The following is a 21,901-nucleotide window of genomic DNA, read 5'->3' on the forward strand; positions in this document are numbered from 1 at the left end:
CTCTTCAAGATGTAGAGCTCAAGTAGATAAATGTTCCTGATGTGGGTCTCTGATGGACAGTGTTAGTGTTGCTCCTGTAGTGAATTACTTTTTTTTTTTTTTTTAAGTGAATCTGTGCCCTGTAGCTTATTAGCTGCTTGATTCAATGGTGCGTTTTCTGCTAGGTGAAGAGCTACGTATTAAATGCTTATTTTATAAGTAGGTAGCTGTAAATGGTAGCCATTACCGTTGAAACCTCTTTCGTGACTAGAACACTGCGCTTTGAAGTGCCTCACTACAAAACATTATCCAAACAACAGGTTGTCCTACCGGTACAGCATTGCAGTGGTGGCTATCCTAATGCAGCTTTTAGAATTGAATTAGTAACAACTATATTCGTGACGCGCAACACTTAATGACACTTAGATATGCATTTAAACACGCGTAGTAGAGTTAGTCTTCATTCACAAAACTTGCTTGTATCGGTGCTTTACAAAACATGCCGTGGAAACTTACTGAGCGGTGTTAATGACACTACTGTGTCTGAATTGAATTGTTCTGTTACTCCTTCTTGAGCTAGGTGCCTTGCTTGGATTATTTTTAGATTATTAGGCTAATAAACATTTGGTAGAACTCGATGGTTTGTTTTAAATGCGGTAAGTCACTACTAATCACTCAGAGCTTTTTAACTTTTGTTGCTTCGGTTGAAGGTTCTAGTTCTGCAGATTTAATGCAGTTTACTTGGATGTTATTTTGAATCTACTCTAGAAACAAATGGATTAGAAAACAATTACTGTATTTCACTTATTGCCACATGAATTATTTTGTGAATATTACACCAGGGAATGCCTGTTCTTTATTGGAAGACAAAGCCCAACAGTGATATAGGCTTGAATCTCATCTCTTCCTCTTAAGCTGAGAAGGTACATTGCTTTCCTTGGCTGAACTTCCTGCTCACAATTTCTACACCTAATTAATAAAGGAAGCTAAAGGCATCAGTGAAAATAGTCCCTAGCCAGTGGAGTTAAGTGAGGGTTGTGTAGAACTGAAAGTATCGTTATTAGTCAACGTCAAGTTTTTAGAATAGCTGTAGGGGCTTGAAAGACAACTTTGGAAAAAAACCCCATGTCTTCCACGGTATGTATTTGAATATCAGAGGAAATAGTGTTTCTTATAAGGTTTGCTGTTTGATTTTTTTTTTAAGATCTGTCACTTCAGATATGCTTTTACTGGAAGCTTATGGGAGGATTTTGCTGAAGTCTTGGAGTGGTTCTTATGTCATACTTTCATGCTTTAAGTCTTGACCAGATCCAGCTTAAACCTGCTCTGTTTCCTCTTTCTTTCCCACCTACTCCTATGACTCTTATTCTGGGTTTGGTCTTCACTGTGTACCCACACAAACGCTGCTGCCCGTTCAAGAGAAGCCGCTACAGGAGCAGCGATGTCTTTGGGTGTCAGTGCAGGATTGAAGTGTGTATGTACCTGTTTCCTTAGACAACACTCACAGCTATAATTACCATATGCTTTTCTGTCAGATGTATTTAAATTTTTCAAAGTTTTTATATCTTAAACATTATTAAGACTAGTCCAGTGTGTTTTTATTATAAATTTAGATATGGATGTACTCCACGGTTTTCTTTTTCTTACAAACCTTCCTGTGTTTTTCCTGTCTCAAAACCGAAATCAGCCTACCTCCCATCATCTTCATGAATGATTGATTTAAGGCTGTGTAATAAAGATAACCTTTGAGCTTCTAATGTTAAAAATTATTTTTTGGGTTTGGTGTGCTTTTTTTCACTTCCTCTTGTGAGGAAGCACCACGGTGTTGACTTTACTGTGGTTTTTTAACTCTCATTTCTCTTCTTACAAGATAGCTGGTTCTAGCAAGTCAAATGTGCTTTGTGGTCTGCAGTTTGGGCTTAAATACCTATACGCTTCAGACAGGTGAGGACAAAAGAAGTAAGAATGCATCTGAAAACTCGGCAATGATGCTTTCGGTTTTGACCTTGAGAGAAAGTGTTATCCTTTATAAAATTCAGAACATGGGGAGTAATTTTCTGCACGGTAAATGGGACTGATAATCGGCGTATGTAGCCAGTTTCAGATATGATTGCTCTACCTTAACACATGGAAGGAGGAAAAAAAATTGTAAGTTTGGTTCTGATCTTTGTGTGAAGTAGGAAAGTTCTGCCAGTTACGGTACTGGAAAACAGGGTTAAAAAGATTAGGAGAAGGGGAAAGTTTTCAATGTCCCGCTCAGTGGAGAGGGAGAAACTTAGAGTGATTTAAGACACCTACAACAGCAGTCCTTTGTGCTTGTTCCTCTGATTTTTTTACATGCCCAGATATTTAAATAAATAAAGGCTAAACTCATAGGCATTTAAAACTGCATGTTCATAACAGAAGCGTGCTGTGAAGCCTGCTCTGGTTGTTTGGTCTTTAAGACACCTTTTTCTGGTGGTAGAATGTGGGTTATTCAGAGAAATGTGTTAACAGTGGCCTCTCTTTATTTCAAATATTTAGTTTTAAGAAAGAGATAAATGTAGACTTGCTATTACTATTACAGATCCTCTTATTTAATGCCTATTTCCTGAGAAATAGCTGTGTAAATGTTGTGTTTTGATGATCTAATGTGATTGAATGATGTGATCATAGGGAAAAATATTTCTTGCATTTTGCTGTAAAACAAACAAACGGAAAACTGTTACAGACCTTTTATGTCATGTGGAGATCTGAGGTGAAATTGCGATATGTGGAAATTGTCTGCCAAAGCATTCTGTTGGTTTCTAATTAACGTATTTATTTATGGCAGAAATACGATGGCTCAGTCAGATTTAGATCTAAACGAGACGGCTCTGAAAGAGGATTTGAAGTTTTACTTCATGAACCCCTGTGAAAAATACAGAGCAAGACGTCAAATACCATGGAAACTGGCTTTGCAGATTTTGAAGATACTTATGGTTACTACACAGGTAATCCTTCCTCTGCCTTTTACTCTTGGAAAGCGTAGCAATGATGCGCAGGAGAAGCAGGTCTGTGGTTCTGGGCCTTTGCCATCCCTGGATGTTTGTTACTGACTTGAACTTGCTGCTTCAGTCCAGAAAGAAAAAGTAGTATGAAAGGTATGTCGAGGGGTAAAAATAAACTAAGTTACAAAAGCCTCCTGAAGATTTTGGGGCAGTATTTGGCCAGGTGTTTTGCTGTTTTTAAGATAACACTTTAAAGCAAGTTACTCTTCCAACTAAATCCAATGCTTGGAAGTCTTCAGGCTTGCTGTCACGGTGCTGCTCTGTGTTCTGCTTCCTGTTGTGTTCGTAGATTATAGTTTCACTGGACCGTTTCAAAAGTGATATTTCTTGAAGTCTAGTCAGTAACTTGAAATGTACGTGTTCAATGTGAAAATGCTACAGACTCTGGTGATGATGGGGATGGCTGGGCTACAGGAATCGGACGTGCCCCTCGCTTCTGGCATCAAATGATGCATTTCAAACAGTCGGGTACCTGGATAGGTAGAGGCAAAGAAAGGGGAGGTTTTTAAACTCCACTGGTATCACAGTGTAGCTGGTTAATTTACAGTCCACTAAGAAATGGTGACTGGAGGTCAAGGGAAGCAAAATGGGACGCATGTATAAGCAGAAATGATTTTTCTGGACCTTTGCGATGCAGGACTGACATCTGACACTCTGCAAGTACAGCTAAATATACAACTCCTAAAAACATGCTGAGTTGCAGGATTCCAGGTTTGTGTTTGCCTTGCCCGCTAGAATGACGCGTAACCCCGGCTTACGTGTCCCTGTATCTTATTGACCGCTCTCGCTGTTCGTTTGCCCGCTGGAAAGACGCGGCAGGCTCCCTGGCCCCGCTGGCACAGGGGTCTGGCCACTGCTGTGCTGTGCCAGAGTCCTGACGGAGCTCTGTCTGCAGGCGGGAGCGGGATGCAGTGGTCGATCTGTCTAGGCAAGGCTGAGTGAAGTAGGTTATTTACACTAGTGCTGGCACAATTGCTACCCGTAGTGTTGGAGCTGCTGAGAACAGGGGGCGTATTAAGGTGTGTGGTGGGGGGGAAGAGGGGCGGGCGGTGCGAGCACAGCGTCGGTAAGCTAAGAGGACAGGTTTGCCCCATCTTGCTTTACTGGCAGCTGCACCTCAGATGCGGGTTATTGCACTCTCTCCGAATACAGGGCAATAACCTTTGTGTGTGAGTGATGAGACAAAATATAACTTCACGTGGCTCTGAAAAGGTTCAGTCCTTTCAATCTATCCTAACCTACTGACTTAAATTCTTGGGGGAGTCACCGAACGTGTAATCTTTCTGTCTGCTGTCCTACTCTCCCACTATCCTTTGTGAGCAGAAGGGGTGCTCTGCTGCTTGGCTTTCAAAGGCCACAGGATTTTCTGGGTTGCTGCTTAAGATTTTTCTTGTCAGCCCTGGGTCTTGCTCCGATGGCAGGCGGGTAGTCAGCCAGAAAAGGAAAATAGAGTTTCTGAAGGAAAATGTGTTGCTGCTCTGCAGGGAGGTCTCAAATGCGAGTTAACAGTAAATAAACAGGTTCAACAAGCATCTCTGTATTTCAGAGTGAGGGCAAGACCCTTGAAGGACAACCTAGGAATAAGTTAAGCCTCCTGCTAGCTGCTTCTGCCTGATGTCAGCCTGTTAGTCATGACACTTGTGGCTTCTTCAGTGTGGTGCAGCAGCTGGGGTGTCTGTGCCTGACTGAAAGCAGAAGTGGCTTCTGTCCCAGTATGGGGAGTAATTTTTACTCCAGTGCTGTGCTGAAATCCCCTAGGGAGTCCCCTGAGGAAACCCTGCTGAGTGTGTTTTATTTCTCTGTATTGCAGCTGGAAGATCCCTGATTTTTTAGAGATACTAGCTAGAGTGCTGCAGATTTATTTGTAGCACTCGGTGATTTTTTTTTTTTTTGCAGTCAACTGAAGATATAAATAGTTGATTTAGAACTTGGCTAAAAGTATGAAGATTCGGTTCTTAATCTGAAGACTGTGTATACCCGGCAGAGCTGACACCCCCATTTCTCTGTCCTGGCTGTGACTCTGCTGTACAACCAAACAGCCTTGCACTAAATAGTCTGGCTGCATATATTCATTTAGCCTGGCCCAGATCTAAGCAATTACTGTCTAGAACAAAAGATGACGTATTCCAGTGAAGAGGGGAAAAAAATAGGTGTGCTTTCCAGTTTCCATTGTTTTGAATGAGGGAATTTGGATGTCAGTGGAGCCTGCCTGTTTGCTTTGGGGGATTTCTAAGTTCTTTTGCCTGCAGTTTCTCACTCTTACTTCTTCCCTACTTCTGCCAGTTTCTTGTAGGGCTTGGAAACTCCATGCAGTAATGAGACAGTTTCACATTTGCTGTTAGTAAGCAGTTTGAACCTAGGATGAAGAGTTAGCTCTTTGGGGCCTGGGATATCCTCCTGCTACTATGCCTGTGAAGAAACTCTCGTCACTTGATTTTTCAGCTTCTAGGCTCCATTTATATGCTTTCCTTGGTGGTGGTGGGAATGGGAGCATCCATATGGTAGGGCAATACAAATCCTGAGTAGTAACTCTGCTGTCTGCTGCTGCTTCTTATTATAGCCTCCTTAACCAGCACCTGGGTCAGGCACGTGATGCTTCTTGTTGCTGTGGAGTCTTGCATAGGTTTGCCCTAATCCCGTGCCATGCCAGAGGTAGGAAGAAGGTGCAGGAATTTGTCCCATAGCAAAGCAGGGCATTTCTGGGGTAGCAGGCTGCACTTGTAGGTTAGTTCTTCTGCCATTTGCATCCTCAACAAGAGTTTTGGCAAATTCCAGTTAGAGTTTTTGGTCCAGGATGTGTGAAAGGTGGCAGTGATCTAGCTGTCTGTTTAGTTGCTGCACTGTAAGTTTTAGAATCAGGGGGAGACTTTGATTTCTGTTTCTCTTACCCTGCGTGTGGTAACCTTGACTTAGTAGTCTTATGGCATTAGTTAACAGATTCTTTGCTCCTATTGTAGCAGGGTTACAGCAACAGGTGCCTTTCTATTTTGTATTTAGTATAATTCAAAGCTGTTTCCAAAATGTTGCTGCTTGACCAGTGTTCAAAATCCAAATTTTTTTTTTTCTTTTGTCAGCTTATTTTTTTTGGTTTGAGTAACCAGTTGGTGGTCTCATTCAAAGAGGAAAACACTATTGCTTTTAAACACCTATTCCTGAAAGGCTATTCTGGAGTTGACGAAGATGACTACAGCTGCAGTATATATACACAACAGCATGCTTATGATAGCATTTTTTATGTTATTAATCAGGTAAGTGTGTGTTTATAATGAACAGTGTTAAAGCCGAAGCTATAGCTATAAACTTCTGCTAAGGTTCTGGTTTTCTGTCGCCATTCTTGAATTTCAGTTTTGATATTTCAGCGAATCAGCATAGGTGGGGTATACTGAATTTTGTGTGTAGATGTCTGCGTTTTTGTCTCTTGGAGACAAATCTAAACCAAAATTCTACTCGGTTAGTGTGTAGTACTGAAATCCAGAAAGTTTGAAAATCAGTCATCTTGCATGAACTGGAACCTTTGTTTAGGCCTTACTTTGAAGAGCTATGGGTCTGAATATACCTATGCATGGTATTCAAAAAATTTGTGCTTACAGCTACGCTGAATTGCAGCTTTGTAGTGAGTGCCAGAGGCCTCAAAATGGGGAATATGGTACTTTCAGGAATGTAGGGGCACTCGCCCTGGTTAGGGATGGTATTTTAAAGAACAGTCCCTTTACAATCATGGGAGGAAAGTGAATAAACCTAGGATGAAAATTCAGTAAATATTTTTGTATTTAATATTAGTCCATTTAGAATTCATGAGATGAAAGAGGGTGTGTGTGTGTGTAGAAAATGAAACGTCTCTTGTGTTTGGGGATGACGATAAGCCCAGAAATGGTTCACGTGGGATGAACGGAAGGTGGCTTTAAACCCCCTTTCATTTTCCCCGACTTTGGGACATCAGCTCTGATGCTTGGTCTGAAGCAGTTTTGCCACCGTCCATTATGCCCAGCAGTCGCAGTGGTGCGAAGGCTATACCTCCTTCTTAGACATGCACTTGTGTGGGGGCTTGCTGCTCCTCGGCCACCTCCTCTAAGCTACGGTAGAGCCATCAACAGATCAAACGTGCTGTCTCTGCTGTGCTGGACAAGGCCAAGATTTTCACTCCTGGTATGTTAAATGGGTGTTGAAGTGGTTTTCTCAGTCTTCCTTTGAACTCTCAATTTTGCCACTATTTCTGCTATAAACTGTGCTTTTTTTTCCTTCCTTGCTTGCTTTGTCTCACTTTCCTTCTTTTGTAGGCACTAAGGCTGAGGTGAAGTCCAGATAGAAGACAGTAGAGAAATAGTAGCTTTATATCCTCAAGAATGAGCCAATGTGTGATACAGGCATCAGAAAAAGGTCACTTCATAAAATGTCTATGTTGTATAAATGTAGACATATCCTTTAAGGAGATTTAAACTTGTGTAATGTGGGTTCTTTAGTGTTGTGTGGTGTTCCTGAGGCTTTTTTTTCTACATGTAAGACTTAATGTTCACCTGGAGGCACACTTTTTTATGACAAGTGTTGCTTTTTTGTTTTGTTTTTTAAAGATGCCTTCTAGGAAGAGACAAGCCAGCTGGCTCCTAAGCTAAAAGCAATGCTGTCTCATTTTGAGATGGGCAGCTAGAAGCCATAGGTTTTGGTGTTTTTATTTTGAAATGGGGGTTGCAGGGGTGGGGCAAGCAGAAGGATATGATACTACAGAAGACTATAATAGCGCACAGCAAAACTGGGGTTGTAAAAATGAGATTCTAGACTTTGTATAATGTGCCACTGCGACATTTTCACACTCTGGGGGGGGGAAAAAAAAAGAACATACTTTCCACTTGGAAGAGCACACAGCTTTTCCTTACTCCTCTCCTGGGTCCAATTTGGAAGCTTCTATTACAGAGAAGCTGTGCGGAGTTGTGATGCTTGTACCTTGCCCATGGCAGAGTCTGGAGGACCAGGATGTTCTGCTGGCTGCTCTGTCTGAGGCTGCTTAGAAATGTGGAAATGGGAATTTTGCTTTTACTGTTTCGTAGTGTTGTTTGAAAGTGGCGTGAGTAACCCAGAGCCACGTTTTACGCTGTCAGGAGGGCAGAGCCTGAAAGCACATGTGGACAGAGCGACAGCTGTTAGATGCAGTGATCTGGAGATGTCCTCAGAGGGGTGTGGAGTTGTGACTAACTACTGTTTCCACTCACTTGACCTGCCTTAGTCAGACTTGACTTCCTTAGTTTACTTTAAGATAAGGTTCTGACAGGGCCCGGAGGCCGTGCTTTTTTCCCAGGCTGTCTAAACCTGTTGCAAGCTCAGCTGTGAGGAGTTGAAGCAGCACTGCGAGGCAGAGCTTTGGGTGGGAATGTGGTGGTTCCTTTTGCAGTTCTTTTGGACGCGGAGCATGTGGTTGTTAATGACCACTGGGACTTTGTACCCCACACGGTGGGCTAGTGGCCATAATGCCCATAGGAAGGAGGAAATACGATGACGCTGAATGATGCATAATAACAAAATCCGTGTTTAAGGGGAAGAGGGCCTAATCTGTATCAAAGCCAACTGAACAATTTTTTTAAGGAATGGGAAGCCTTGTCTGACTTCCCACGTTTATTTACTTCAGGCCTCCTGGGGGGTAAATGCTTCCTTCAGAGCGGCCCAGTGCTATACACTGCCCCGAGCTCTTTCACTAGGTGAGGTGATGATAAAAACTAATGAATTACTAGATGTTTATGCCTTCTTCCTCAAAGGGCCAGGGGTCTATCTGGCTTCTCTTGGACAATGTTAGCTGGTGCTGAGCTGAGCTGGCAGGCAGCTGTGTTCACGGTTAGTCATTGATCTCCTCAGCTGCCGAGGAGTCAAGAACCACAGAGAGGGCTGTGCCCCAGGGGTTTGCCTCGCTTGTGCAGGACTGGGAGGTGTGACCCCGAGGATCAGAGGATCAAGGACATGTGGAAGGCAAGTCAGGAGAGGACTGGCCTTGAATGGAGTTCTTCGGTGGTGCTCAGGGCAGATCCATGCGTGCACAATGCTTGGCTTGGCATAACTTTATCCGCTTCCACTTCTAGTCCTTGTTTTCAAGCATATCTTAACATATGAAGAAGGTGATTTGTGCTGTATTTAGAGTAAGTGAAAAAGTTAAGTGCCTTCCTCACAGGCATGTTTTCAGTTGCTTCTGTGCTTGTGTAAAACAGGCAGGTTAAATTACTTTTGGAGGCTGCTCAAGCTCTGTGTATGTTCCTTGGTTGCCAGTTATATAGCGAACGCGTGGCTTCCCTCTTCTGTAGTCACACAGGGAGCAGCTTTGGTTTTACTCTTGGGGTGTATTTGATAAGAACTGTGACTTGGGATTGTACGTAAAGCAATCAAGTTTCAAGCGGTGTGAAAACTAGCACCTTCGTGAGATAAATACATAAGATATCCCTGGAGTGTGTGTGGTTAGTAGCAATACTGCATTGAAGTTACTGCCAGGCATCTGATTAAAAGCTGTCTGCTGGCTTGCTGTCTGGCACATGGGTAATCATTTGCAGGCAGCCCAGTAGGTACGGGGCTGCCAGTCACTGTGTCACCAGGATGCCAATCACTACTAATTAGTGGCCAGCAGCCCTCTTAGCTTCCCATGAGATATCCACTCTCAATTTACAGACTATGTGAAAGTAAATTTTTTTTTTTAATTGTAAAAAGCTGTATTGATACACATAACTTTGAGATTGCAAGTTACTATCTAATGCAAAAAAGATGACTGTCTCTAACTTCTGCTTCTGTTTTGTTTTTAAACTAGTACAAGGAATTAAAGAACATATCCCTGGGGACGCTTGGTTATGAACATGAAGGATCAGGTTTAAAAATCTGTAAACAACAGTACAAGAAAGGCACGATGCTTCCTTCCAGTGATACGCTGAACATAGATGTTTCTACTGAAACAGGTACAGTATTGTTGTACTAAAAATGTCTTGCTGTGGAGTACTTATATTCTAATGCTAAATCAGTAAAGTTTAAAACCAATAGCTTTTTGTGGGGCAATCACAGGAACATGAACATGCCTTTTGCCTATTTCCCTCTTGATTTTTAGTACCTGCCTAGAAATGGCAACTGTGTAGACTGTAGGAAGCTCTTTTCAACTGCTGTCATTAGCGGGCTGTGGGTTTTTTGGTTTTGGGGTTGGTTTTTTTTGGTCAGGGTTTGTGTGTGCGTGGGTTTTTTTGGGTGTTTTTTTTTTTTGTTCCCCCTCCACAGAAAGTTCAAATACAGAATTCTGGATTCTGTCTGTACCTTCAGTGGGTGGGTGTCCTTACCACCTGTCAGAGCTGAGTCCTTGCTGTAAATCTGAAGATTTACTATGTGAACCTGCTTCTGATCCCACTAGCTGGGGCTCTCTATGGATAGGTTTGCTCAAAATTAATTTTGCCTGGTTAGGACTTGCCATTCTACCTGATTATCTCAGTTTTGTGCTGCTTTCTATGTGAAGTTTTTAAGATTACAGCTTTTCCTCTTCTCCTCCCAGAATGTATCTTTTTTAAGCCACAGGAGCTAGCTGGTAAGAAGGCTGAACTGAAACTGAACTCCTCTTTTTTCAACCTTGAATTTTACAGGTAAAGCGGTGGTGGGGATTATTTTATTTTTAACTTGTCCTTTCATATGAATATGGTGGTTTCTGAGTTGTGCAGTTTCCTTGCTTTGTGTATGTGTGTATTCTTCTGTGTATTTATATATATATATTTATACACTTTTTAAAACATTCAGGCTTATACAGGTTGAAATCTCCTTCAAGCTGAAAGGCATTGCTCTACAGACAATCCATGCCCGTGAATTGCCTGACTGCTATGCATTTCAAAATACCGTAAGTGAATATGGGGTATGGCACTTCTAATACTATATATAACAGGAGCTTAAGCTAAGGGGTAGTCATCATCCTTATATTTAGACTGCAAGGGAAAAGCCGTTGAGCATGTCCTGGCCCTTACCCCTCCTTCCCAAAGGTTTCTGAAATGGTGTTGCCATGGGACAATATGATTTTGTATCATGTTCCAGCTGGTAACTTCATAACCTGAGAAGGAGATAAGTAATTGTTATTCTTCTAAAGGTTAAACTGGAAGTTTGGCTTCTTGGAATACTGCTTTTTATGCTATATGTGACATGTTCTCAAATTATGTCAACACCAACACTGACAATGACAGCTTTCTTAAAGCTTACCTGACCAACAAATACTAATGGATTTTATGTCAAAGCACTTACGGAGTTTTTTTTATGGAATGAAATTTTGTTAGTCTTGTTTCTGATATACTCTTTGTGTTTCCAGATAACTTTCAATAATAGAGCCCACAGTGGAAAAATCAAAATCTATTTTGATAGTGACACTGATATTCAAGAATGTAAAGACTGGCACGTATTTGGCTCTGGTAAGTATGGTGCATGTGTGTTTGCATGATAGCAGTGTTACACATCTCCCGCCATTTCCCCTGCTCTACAACAGTCTCTCTAGCAAGACATTCCCCATCCTGTTCATCAATTGATATGAGTAAGCCAAGGAAAAAACCTGATTTGGGTTCACGTGTTGGCTTATAAACCTGTAGATGAAAAGAATACAGTACAGAAAGTCAAACAAGTTTCTGATTGCAGGTCATGGAATAAGAAATGAGGTGGGAGGTTTTTTGTGTTTGGTTTTAATTTAGTGATGTCGGTACTGGTCAAAGTCTGCATTTCTTTTACCCCATGTAGTTGTAACACTGTTGGAGTACAGATGGACAGATGAACTTAATGCAAAAAGGGGACACTTGTATTAAAATACCCATTTTTTTATTTTAGTTTGAAGAACGTGAACATGCTTTTCGCTCTTGTGGCCCAATCTCCGTAGTTGCAGAAAGAACATTTCTTATAACCCATGTATTTATGGGGTGAGAGTGTTTAAATGCAAAATGTGACATTTTGTAACAATTTGTGCTCAGAGAAATGTGAAAAGACTAACTTTACTTCCTTTCTTTGACTCTTTACAGTTCTCCAGAAAAACACTCAGTATATTCTAGCCTTTGATGGATTTGTCATTTTAAGTTGCTTTGCTTCTCTCATCCTCTGCACACGATCCATTGTTCTTGCCTTGAGACTACAAAAAGTAAGTACAGCGCTCATAATCTCAATGCTTACGTTGTCTTTGTCTTGTTTGCTGCTAGTCTTGTCCAGGGATATGTTTTGAAATACTGGGTAGTATATCTGTTGCAGGATGTTGCTCCCTTACTGTATCTCTGTCTCTAGAAAGGATGTGTAGATGTCTGTGATGAACAGTTGCTAGCTGAATGGGTTTTCACTTCTGTTTGTGTAGTGCTGTAATACGAAGTATTTTGTTGTATCTCTCAAGGGTGAAAGAAGGAGACTTTTTTTTTTTTTTGTCCAGGACTTTATGCAAAAAACCTTCTGAGTCTTTGTGCTGCTTACAGCCAACACATCCTGCACCTTCAAAACATGAATTCTTCCTTACCTAGCTTCAGAGTAGAATTCCCATAGAGGTCTTGTCATAAATTAATGCTTTAATGAACATCCCTCAAAGCCAGCTCTAACTGGAGAAAATGTAAAGCACAGCATATAGTCCAACTCTGGCTGGAGTTTTTTGGTCTTTCTGGGGCTGGAACCACCCTTTTTCAGTCCTTTCCTTCTTCTCCCTCCATAATCCCTGATCACCATCTGCTGTCACCTTCCTCCCTGCTCACCCTCCTTTGCAGACTGAGACTAGCCTTGTCTGACTTCATCTCAAGCTGCTTGTAGAGCTTCATGTCAGCAGATTCAGCTCTTCTGGTCCAAAAACTGATGCAGAAACACAATTATAACCATTAATTGATAGAAACTTTACAAGCATGTGGCTTATGGGGGTTGGAAAAGGAGTTCAGAATAGGTAGGATATGAAAGCACAGATACTTGTTTCTCTTGTTCAATATATCCTTTTTGTAGCTTGTAAACAAGACAAGGGTGAAGACACAATTCAGCAAAGGCATTGTCAAACTGCTGTCAGGAATAGGGACATCAGCATTTATTCATGAGCAAAAAGAGCAAGTGAAAGCAGATAGGCAGTGTTGGGTGTGGGAAGTGATATTGTCGGCTGTACTGGAAATAAGAGCTCTTGCCTTATAGTTGTATTTGAGTTATTAATTCTTTTCACTCCTTAAGTTGGGTGGCCTTGCTCTGTTGGAAGTGGATAGAAACTTTTGTGAAGGGGGCTAAAAAGGGGATAACAAGCCATGGTTAGGCTAGTTGGGATCGGTTATGAAGTCAGCTGTTCTGTGGAAAGTTGGTTTCCACTGGCCTAAACCAATCTTGATTCCCTGCAACTCCCCCCCCCCCCCCTTTTATTTCTGTTGCTATTGAGAATGAGTTTTAAGCTATTATTCCAGCAAATACTATAGGAAAAGGGGGCATTGCTATACTACTGGGGCATCTGCACATATTTTTCATCTTAAGGTGACCTGTAACTAAACATCTAAATGCTTGTCAATAGAGATTTGTGAACTACTTCTTTGAGAAATATAAGCGTCATGTCTGTCACGCTGATCGCCTGGAGTTCATAAATGGATGGTATGTCCTGGTAATTATCAGTGATGTGATGACAATCATTGGGTCAATCCTAAAAATGGAAATAAAAGCCAAGGTGAGAGTTGAATACTTCAGGTAAACTACTAGTTTTGTTACAACCACGTGTAATGTCTTTTAACTTGGGGACAAATGAAAGTGAGCTATCATAGTCACTAGTCATCTTGTTTACTTTTGCTAGTTCTTATTTCTTCACTTCCTGGTGTTAGTTTGACTGATAACTGCCTTCAGTCCCTTTTTCCCCAAAGTCTTTCAGTAAGACCATGTAAGCTATTTAAACATCTTATTTCCACAGTGCTAAGTCCCCTAATCCCTGGCATAGGACCTGCGGGTAGACAGTTCCTAACAAAAAAAACAGACAAAACCCGAACAACTTGGGTTGTGTTATTTCTGTAAGAAGTGGTAGTACATATTGTACAGGGAAACCAAGAGTCATCCCCTTGGATAAAACAGGGGTCTTGATGGCTTGTGGGACTGGAAACACAGCTTATGGCTGTTACAGCTTGCTTTCCTGGCCTGTCCAAACTACAGGCACAGGCAGTGTCACCTGCTAGTCCTTGACCTCCCAGTCTGGGCTTGCTGAAATCGACATGTTTTGTCCAGCTGGCAGCTCTTCAGGGTTTGGGGTTTTTTTGTCTGTTTGTTTTTTTGTTTGGTGTGGGTTTTTTTTCTTTTTTCTTCAACAGAGCTGTATGTCAACAATTCATGTGTTCACAAAACTTTGTATTCTGGGAAGAACTGGGTAGGTAACGTGCTGCTCCTGCTTCGTGTGTATTAAGGCTCAAAGAGCAGATGCCCGGAGTGGCCTTCAGAGAAAGCACTTGAGAACCTCCAGCTGTACGGCGAGGTGGGGGGGGATAAGGGTAGGAAATCTTGAGCTAGATGGGTATCTCGTGCTTCTTGCAACCAGTTCTAGCCTTCTAAAGTAAAATGCAAGTAGAATTGGTTATAAACTTCACTGGCAGTAAAAATGATGTTCAGGCTCCAAACAGCTGGCAACCTGTTCAGAGATCTAAATGCATGTAGCGTGGAAAGGGCTGTAGTCCTGAGGCTCGCTTTTCATTTAAATGATGGCTCATGTTTTACTAAAGAGTGAATGAGAGCTTGTTTGCCTAACAATAGCATATATTAACTTTTTTTAAACAAAAATGTGGAGATATTCAATCTAATATTAAAACCGTGTCATAACCAAAGTAAAGGCTTTAGTTCTTCGTGCAAAACTACAAGAGTATCAGCTTAAATGTGTTTTCATTTGCAGCACGATCGCATTTGGGTGATCTTACTAAATAACTGCAGTTTACTTTGGTCTGATTTTTGTGATGTAGCAACATCCTTTCAGTATTGGACTGCCCTGCTTTCTTTGTTTGAACTGCTGGAACTTGAATAGCTGTCAAGCTGACATACCTACTGCTTTGTAACTTGACCACCTGCTCTGTTTGGATCCCTCAGAACCTCACAAGTTATGATGTCTGCAGCATTTTACTTGGAACATCGACTTTGCTTGTCTGGGTTGGAGTCATCAGATACCTGGGATATTTTCAAACTTACAATGTAAGGCAGGAATCAAATATTCACCAATTAAAGCATATATTTGTCACTCTTAGTCAGGTCTCTCTAACTTGTGGCTTTTCCCCCTTCTCCTTTCTTCCACCCTGATGTGTAGGTGCTCATTTTGACTATGCAGGCGTCACTGCCCAAAGTGCTAAGGTTTTGTTGTTGTGCTGGGATGATTTATCTTGGCTATACTTTCTGTGGTTGGATTGTCCTGGGACCTTATCATGAAAAGGTATGTACTCCTTTTCTGGTCTAATAACGTGTGAATATCTGTGTGTGTATAATTCCTAGTTATAACAGCAGAAATAGGTCTTGAATTCATGTTTTTGTTTAAAAGCTGTGACATGAAGAACACGGGAGTGTTTCTCCATCCATATGTACCTCCTGCCGCCTGCTCCATTTAACAAAATAACCGTATTCTTGCTTTCACTGTGTGCTTGAACTCAATGTAATCTCAAACACAATGCTGTGTTTGTGATGAGCGGACGGTTTATTCAGGCAATGTCTGGCTGGGGACTAGAGGTAAATCGGTCTATTATCTCTTTCGCCCTCTTCTGGCAATCCCAGTTCAGTTGGGTTAGAGGCAGTAGTTCACCGTTACCGTTTCTGGGAATCTCCTTGACTCTGACCTTGTTTTTCCAAATCTTCTCCTGTGCCATGTTACTTCAGCTCCTAAATCTTGACTCATAAAGGGGTGGATGAATGCTTGTCTTGTTTACTTTACTTCCTGTGTGTGGTGGGGTTTTGTTGTTTGGGTTTTTTTGTTGGGTTTTTTTTTTGAGGTTGCTATTGAAGTGTGTGCCTGGTATGTCTTCTTGTCTGAAACCTGGGTACAACAGCAAGGCTTTGTATATTCTAAAACACAAGCAAAAAAAACCTGCAAAGCTTGTTTGTTTTTTTTTTCTTAGCAGATGCTTTATGTGGCAGTTTGAAAAAAGGCAGGTTCCTGTTGTGATAATTCTAGATGTCCATTAATGAGTAACAAATGTATGACTTCTCATTCTCAATTCTTGGTTACACAGTATATATTGTAAGAGACACATGCTGCAGTACTTGCTTCAGCTTCTTGCATCCCCAGAGCTTGGATTCCTCTAACATAATGTAATTCTCTCCTTTGAGAAATGTAGGTATTCAGTCTGCACATATTTCAAGTTGACGACAATACATTTCTCCACGGGACGCTGGATGCTGTGGGATCCTCAGTCATACCAGAGGCTCAACTGTTTATAACAGGCACAGCATAAATACTGTCGTAGCTTCCCTGCAGCGAGTACACTAATTATCTGAGCAAAAGGAAGCGTAGTCAATAACATGCTTATCTATGAAAACGTTACCTCTTGCTAAATATCACAGACCGATGTCAAGGAAAGCAACTGTGGTTGTGGGGGCTTTTCCTGCTGCTGACAGTTCCCCGGTACCCCGCTGGAAGGCAGCGTGGCACTGCGCGGAGCAGGCGGAGCCCGGGGCTGGCTCTGCGGGGCTCTCCGGCTGCGTGAGCTGTCCCTGGTGAGGAATGGGAAGAGCCTTCCCTGCTCTGCAGGTACACAGGAGAAGAGGTCCTTGTGCTCAAAAATTCTGAGGGCCTTAGTTCAAAAACATAGACATACGTACATTTGTTTTTTTTCCTTCTTTTACTACAGCCAGAGAGAGGGATTTTGTGTTATGTCAATCTAGGGGCTTATAGGTGAGCAATACTTAGCAGGTTTCTCTCTGTGCCCATGCATCAGCTCTTGTGGGTTACTCAAGAATTACCCACGCCACGTACCCCTTCTTCTCAGAAAATGTGCTGCTGGGTCTCATAATGGCTTTAAAAATAAATAAAAATAATAATAACAAAAAAATAAGCTATAGGTAAGACCAGACCAACATATGCAACAATGTTTTCCTTACAAACATACGCCTCTTGACATCTTGTTTTCAATATAGGACTGCAATTCAAGTGAATGTAGTCATGTTACTTCATTGTTAATAGCTACATTAAAACGTTGTGCATTAATTCATATTGTCCAATAAAGCACAGTTAACAAATCCAGTTATTTGGAGGGACAGAGCGATGGTGGGAGTGTGCTTACCTGTTCGCAGAATGGAATTTAGCCTCAGGGCACGTTCCAGCTCAGGGAAACGGAGTTAGGAATTTAAGAGGATGTCCTTGAAATGAAACCATGATTTTGCCAAGGGTGTGCTTAGTTGCTTCACAGTACAGCTATAGCTTTTACCTACAGCTCAGGGTTTTCCAAATGACAGATGCATGATGTTATCACAAGACAAATCTAGTTTAGACCATTTGAGCTCTGAAGGCTGTATGCTATCTCTAACTTCTTAATACAATATTGATTAATTACCCCTACTCCAGTAATGCTGCAGAGCTGGGTAACCAGAGGATGTGGATTCTGTTCCCAGCATACCGCCGCTGATTTACTGTATAGATTCTGTGAAATCACTTTGTTTACATGCTTTGGCAAAAAATGGAATTTTCTTGCAGGTCTGAAATAGCTTAAAATTCAGTAACTTGAACTTTCTGTGGTGGTCAGTTACTGGCTGTTTTGCCTGTTGAGCATCACAAGTTTATTTCTTGATAATAAATCTTATTTCTGATGTCAATGTATAACGCTTAGTCAAGATTATATTTCTACATGGTTCTATTACTGACGTGTGTTTTGGTCTGAATGTACCAGAAAGTGTACCAGGAAAGAAAGTGTGGTAGCATTTGATTCACTGGGTTGGCTTTTTTCTTCTGCTATGAGTAAAACTCTAAAAAACCCAAAAAAACCCACAAAATTACTCTTGTTTTTATAACACTTTCACTTTCCCTTTAATCTGGATGATTGATCTTCACATTCTATTAATAATTTGTACTCATTATTTTCTAGTTTGAAGATCTGAACACGGTGGCTGAGTGTCTGTTTTCTTTGGTCAACGGAGATGATATGTTTGCAACATTTGCTCAAATCCAGCAGAAGAGCACGCTGGTGTGGGTGTTCAGTCGGTTATATCTGTACTCCTTCATTAGTCTGTTTATATACATGATCCTCAGCCTTTTTATTGCACTCATTACTGACTCCTATGACACCATAAAGGTAAAACATTTTTTTCCCCATTACACTTCTAATCAGTTTTGTGTTCATTCTTATTCACTCAACACCATACTGTCTAGCATTAGTTATGATGACTGGTGAGATTATTAAAATATTCTAGCTTAGTCTGTGGTGAAATTGGGAGGATGTGACTGGGTGGTCATCCAAATGACTAAGCAATAATTGGTTTGGAAAAATCATCCTTAGTGTGTGTCCCTGTTTTGTATTTTTTGCTGCTTCACCTGGCTTCAAAAAGGTAATAGCTAATGGAAACCTAAGTGGAAGGATGAGTGGAAAGAGTCAATTTTTAAGTATAGTTGCAGAGCCGGATAAGTGTTGTTTGGAGTGAATGTTTCTTCTCGTGGCACCAGAAGCTGAGGTCAGGAAGGGTTTGCTGGCATCTCAGCGAATATCCCCTTGGCAGGAGTGTGGTAAGGGCCGAGAAGATAACTCTGAACTCATTTAGGTTTCCAGGCTTGCTTAATGTGCTGCTCGGAAATGAGTGGTTAAAAGGAAATGTCTTCCGAAAGACCCACTGCTTCTCATGTAAGTTAAAATTGTGCCATCCATTTCCGGGATAAACTGGCTGACAGCGAAATGAAGTTTTTGGTAATTACCTTTCGTTCTTGCCCTCTAGTGCTGTCTCTCCTTTGTGCTCCTGGTAGCTGCAGTAACCAGTGGGAAGGCAATGTGGATCATGCTCTTCAGTTCTCGTCCCTTTCTTGTCTTAGTGTCAGATAAACAGGCCAGCAGAATAAGGCTAGTCTGACATGAACCACAACTTCCAGACCGAGCAAGAGCTCCACTTTCTAAGCATCTCAAAATACAACTTAACTGTCAGTGCTTCCGCGTTTATTGGGTGGTCTGACCTGCGAAACAGTGTTTTACTGTTACTCTTTCCTCTGAGCGCTGCATGTGGGTCAATGGGGAGCCATTTCCCTGTGCCGAACTGGTGTTTTGCAGAACATTTCTTCAGCATGGCGATGCTGAATATCCACATTAGGGCCCTTCAAATCCAGCAGTGGGTTTCCTAGGGAGAATGAGCCCAGAGCGCTCACAGTGAGCACAGCAGCTGATGTGAACCAGGGAGAATCGGTGCCTGTATGACTTGAGATCACTCGCTTGGTCTTATGGACAGCAAACAAAATGTAAGAGAATCTGTGAACAATATGGATTTTACTTAGTTATAGATTGCTTTGTCCCACTAACTACATATGTGGTGTTTCTAGGATGGGATTGTATGGGGGGTGGGGTGGTTTGTTTGGTGGTGGTTTTTTTTTTTTTCCCCTACATCAATACTGAACCAATGAACCAAATAGTCCAGTTTTGGCTATCACACTCTAGAGGAAATTTTAGAACACGTCGTGCCCATAACTTCTCATGCGTTGTAAATAACGTGCTTTCTCTTTCAGAAATACCAAGAAAGTGGGTTTCCAGTAACAGATCTACATGAATTTCTAAAAGACCACGGCAGTGTTGGCTACAGAAAAGAACGGACTTCCGTGCCATTCATCTGCTGCTGTAGGAGGTCAGTAGGGTGCTTTTAATGAGTGTGTTTCTCCGAAGTACACCAGTTAGCTTCTCACTGCAAAGTGCTGTTTCACAAATGCTGGAGCATCCAGAATTCAGCCCGTGGAATATTTGGAGTCTGTTGTTCCTCTTTGTGCTTTATTTGGTGTTAGATTCTTAGTCTGCTGATGGTGCAGGGGTGGCAGTTCTGAGCTTAAATGCATGTTTTAAGTGTTTTGCTCATGCGAAAACTACCATGCAGAAACTGGTGGAAGTTGATGGGAGGACTGCAGAGTATAACATGGAACTACCAAGGAGTCAAGAGCAAACTAAGTCTCTGCTTCTTAGGGTTTTGCAAGTCTTCTGTTTCTAAAAAGCTTTTCTACTAGGCTGGGAGTAGTAGGAGAAAGCAAGATAATGTGATTCAGCCAGGGACCAGCACTTAATCCCAAAGCTATGCTGTGTCTGTGAGGCAAACTGGTTCCATACCATCTGTCAGAATATTGGAAACACACTTATAAATGTCTGGTTGCCACCAAACTCAAGCCTTTGGAGGTCTTAGCAGTGGTCCTTTTTAAGCTGGTGTTGGTGAGAGATGAACATCTCACCTGGTGCTTGCTGGTATGGAAATCTATTCTTTGAATTCTGTTTCTGAGGAAACCTAACATGCTTCTGAATCCCTGATCGAGAGTGGAGGGATCTTGTCACTGTCCCTAGGCAGTCTGGGAGAATTCCTGCTTGTGCACCGAATGGTCGTGAGCGCTGTGCAAGGAAGCCAGGCTATGGGAGAAGGAACAGAGCTGAATGTGAACGCTTGTTCAATCCCAACTGGCGTAACAAATCCTGTTTTAGCAGTAGGATACTTGTCTGCTTACATACTGAGGCTTTTGTGAAATGTAACTTTATACTTTTGATATACTCTGGCAGAGGGGAAGCTCATAGCCAAAAAGGAGCATGTGAGATGATGATGGGCAGGTATCCCAGCAGTTGCTGCAGACACTTGAAAGCCAATTAGTGAATAAGAACTCCAGCCAGGTACAGCTTCAGGTTTCACATCCAAGTCATTGTGCAGGATAAGAGATTTTAATCATGATCTTATGCTCAAGATTATGCTTGAGCATAATAAATACGCTTTACTGTAATACACTGCAGAGTACTGAAGGCACAAGCCTGGCAGCTGGAGTGCAAATCTAGAGCTTTTGCTACTATAGCAGTTTCTGCTTGATTGTCCCAGTGCAGGTGTTGGAGCTGTATGCTGAAATGGGAGAGCACAGAACAGAAGGATCAAAACTCAGCTTGGTTTTGTACGGGTAAATGCTTCTTATTGCATTTCTTGCTGAATGAAAAATTGTGACTTTTTTTTCTTTTGCAGACAACAGAGTGATGACAACTTGATACTTATTAATTGATGACTACACATTGAAATTCACCACTAATATGCAAAGAAAGCATAGTTGTATGGAGAAGAATAATTCTCCAAATTGAAACCCACTATCTGGACCTGCCTCATTGTGAACAGACTAATCTTACCTAATTAAGGTGTTGGGGGAAGAAAAGCTGCTCATGTGACATCAGCTGGCTGACCAGGAGGAGAGCCCAGAAGCTGCATCTGGAGGAGAGCTGTGAAGGACTCTATTCTTGCCCCAAGTTCTGTCATGTTAAAGAAGGCTGATCCTTGAGCAGTCTCTGTGGGAGCTCTGTTTGCTAATCACCTCTAGGAGGAAGGAAAGTGGCCCTGAACCAACTACTGTTGTTGTTAAGAAAAAGAAATACGTGAAAATAATTTTTTAAAAATAATTCCATGCTAAAAAAATTAAATAAAGTAGTCAAGGAGAAGGAAAGAGTTTTTCGGTTCAAGTGATGTATTTGGCATTGAGACTGTAATTTCTACTTGGCGCAATTCATTTCCTTGAAATAAATTTATGTAAAACTCCAGAGCTGCACAAAAGTGCAAATTAAATGCTGTTCTCTCTTGTGTATCATTTTAACACACACCATTTATAGATCACAATCTTTTCTTTACCAGCTTTGCTAAAAACAAAAGCAGTCTGTTGGGTGTTTTTTTGGCTTTGAGTCTTTTCTATTATATCCACAATATTTGATGTGTACCGTGTCCAAATTAAACTTACTACTTTAGCTATAGGTAAATACTACTTTTGCATGGTTGGAAGCTTCCATAGCAAGCAT

General features: G+C 41.6%; 1 protein-coding gene across 2 annotated transcripts; it reads left to right on the plus strand.

Moving 5' to 3' along the window:
* Positions 1 to 2,798: 2,798 nt before the first annotated feature.
* On the plus strand, positions 2,799 to 21,660 carry MCOLN2 (mucolipin 2). 2 transcript variants are annotated; one of them, XM_009333801.1, is made up of 13 exons: positions 2,799 to 2,951; positions 6,083 to 6,256; positions 9,784 to 9,928; positions 10,507 to 10,594; positions 10,746 to 10,842; positions 11,302 to 11,401; positions 11,996 to 12,111; positions 13,486 to 13,635; positions 15,027 to 15,128; positions 15,241 to 15,363; positions 18,002 to 18,208; positions 19,618 to 19,733; positions 21,087 to 21,660. In XM_009333801.1, exons 1-13 carry the CDS (start codon positions 2,799 to 2,801, stop codon positions 21,121 to 21,123), a joined length of 1,608 nt encoding a protein of 535 aa, XP_009332076.1. In that variant the 3' UTR covers positions 21,124 to 21,660. The 2 variants fall into 2 exon arrangements, with proteins under 2 accessions (XP_009332076.1, XP_009332077.1); XM_009333802.1 differs by lacking the exon at positions 13,486 to 13,635.
* Positions 21,661 to 21,901: the final 241 nt, after the last annotated feature.

Source organism: Pygoscelis adeliae, unplaced genomic scaffold (genome assembly GCF_000699105.1).
Source record: "Pygoscelis adeliae isolate BGI_AS28 unplaced genomic scaffold, ASM69910v1 Scaffold10, whole genome shotgun sequence".
NCBI classification, from domain to species: Eukaryota; Metazoa; Chordata; class Aves; order Sphenisciformes; family Spheniscidae; genus Pygoscelis; species Pygoscelis adeliae.